The following is a 2184-nucleotide window of genomic DNA, read 5'->3' as shown; positions in this document are numbered from 1 at the left end:
TTTTGTAACCATTCAAAGCTTAAAGTATTTTTAGGTGACAACAACAAATTGAGTGATCAAATTGAGTTTCAAACATGGATTCCTAAGTTCCAACTGAAATTTTTCAATTTATCAAACAGAATAATTGATCTATCACACAACTCGGTCAGAACATTTCCAGCTTGGTTGTTAGAAAACAATACGCGATTGGAAGTTTTTCATCTAATAAATTGCTCCTTCATGGGGCCTTTCCTACTTCCATCATATCCTAATCCCCATGCCATTTCAATTGATATTTCTGACAATCATCTTGAGGGCCCAATTCCAACAAATATAGGTTTGATCTTTCCAAATTTGTTGAATTTAAAAACATCTAGCAACCTTATTCAAGGTCACATTCCTACTTCTTTAGGTGATATGCACTCTTTGGAGTTTTTAAACTTATCCAACAATAATTTGTCTGGACAAATACCAAAGCATTTGACAATTGGTTGCCCCTTTTTATCCTACTTCATACTATCAAACAATAATTTGTCTGGCCAAATATCTCTTTCGTTTATAAATTTAACCAGATTGGTATGATTATATTTGGACAATAATCATTTCGCAGGCAAATTTCCAGATAGCATATCTATTCCTCCTTTGGAAGCACTTGGTATTAGCAAAAACCATATGTCTGGAAAGCTTCCAAGATGGATGGGGAACATGTCCAATCTAATGGGAATTGCTATGTTCTCAAATCATTTTGAAGGTCCTATTCCAGTAGAGTTTTGCAAACTTCGTAATCTTGAGTTTTAGACCTTTCAAAGAATAACTTGCCTGGTTCTATATTGTCTTGCTTCAACCAATTGAGAGTAAAACATGTCCACTTGAACCAAAACTAGTTAAGCGGTCCAATGACGCGTGCATTTTACAACAGTGCTTCTTTGGTCACATTAGATCTTAGGGATAACCACCTAAATGGAACCATTCCCAGCTGGAATGGAAGCCTTCACGTGTTGAGCATTCTTCTCCTAAAATTTTATAATTTTGAAGGTGAAATTCTAGTTCAGTTATGCTAGTTGAAACAATTAAGCATATTGGGTCTTTCTAAAAATAACTTTTCTAGTTCCACACCTCCTTGTTTTCGTGAAACACCTTTTGAGGCAACCCATGAAAAATCTTCTCCAAAAACTGGATATCAGATGGGTGGTATTTCAACATTTTCATTGTGGAGCTTTGTCGAGGGGTCAAAGTCACTAGGAGAACATTAGATGATGGATGTTGGATATGGAACTATTATCTTCCACTCTTTGGATGTCCAACAAAAAGTGGAGTTGACAACAAAGCATGGATCCTATGCATATAAAGGCAATATTTTGGACTACATGTCTGGAGTTGATCTGTCGTGCAACCACTTAATAGGGGAAATCCCATTAGAAATGGGAAACTTGAGCAACATCCATGTTCTAAACTTGTCTCATAACAATTTATTCGGATCAATCCCATCAGCATTCTCACAACTAAAGCAGATAGAAAGTTTGGATCTCTCTTACAATAGATTGAATGGAAAGATCCCTTCTCAACTGATTGAATTGGACAAGTTAGAAGTCTTTAGTGTGGTTTACAACAACTTATCAGGTGCGACCCCAGATCGAAAAGCTCAGTTCGCAACTTTTGAAGAAAGTAGCTATGAGAGAAATCCCTTTCCCTGCGGACTTCCCTTGCGAACCAATTGCAATAAAACTGTACCAACATCAACAATGTCAAAAGGCCTGGAAAGAAAGATTGAAGATGGCGGTTTCATAGATATGGAGGTTTTCTATGTCAGCTTTCTAGTCTCATATATTATTGCGTTGTTGGGGATTGTTGCAATTTTGTTCATAAATCCTCATTGGCGACAAGCTTGGTTTCACCTCGTTGAAGTGTGCATGACCTCGTGGTACTACTTCTTTTTGGACAATTTTATTAAGTTTTCTTTTGCAACAGAATTATGTAATCTCCTTGATTAAGATGCAAGTTCCTGAGTTTGAATATGAGAAAATGAAATATTTATTAGCTTTCTAGTCTAACTTATGTTACTAAACTTTTTTCTAGAAAAGTTTGTTGAAATAAGTTGCCCATAAGTGTAACGCCCTCAAAATAAGACAAGCATTTACATATAAACTAACCACATTCCTTTATTTCATTGAGTTTCATTACATAAGTATTACATGTTAACATCAA

At 35.7% G+C, this 2184-nt stretch overlaps 1 protein-coding gene across 1 annotated transcript; it reads left to right on the top strand.

The window, feature by feature from the left end:
- The first annotated feature begins 1235 nt into the window (after window positions 1-1235).
- LOC145791651 (cuscuta receptor 1-like) lies at window positions 1236-1970 on the top strand. The gene has a single exon (XM_082872041.1). It carries the CDS (start codon window positions 1236-1238, stop codon window positions 1968-1970), a length of 735 nt encoding a protein of 244 aa, XP_082728167.1.
- The last annotated feature ends 214 nt before the right edge of the window (window positions 1971-2184 follow it).

Source organism: Camellia sinensis, chromosome 5 (genome assembly GCF_055761805.1).
Source record: "Camellia sinensis isolate YWXY chromosome 5, ASM5576180v1, whole genome shotgun sequence".
Taxonomy (NCBI): Eukaryota; Viridiplantae; Streptophyta; class Magnoliopsida; order Ericales; family Theaceae; genus Camellia; species Camellia sinensis.
Note: the sequence above shows the minus strand (reverse complement) of the source record. Positions and strands in the feature narration are given on the sequence as shown.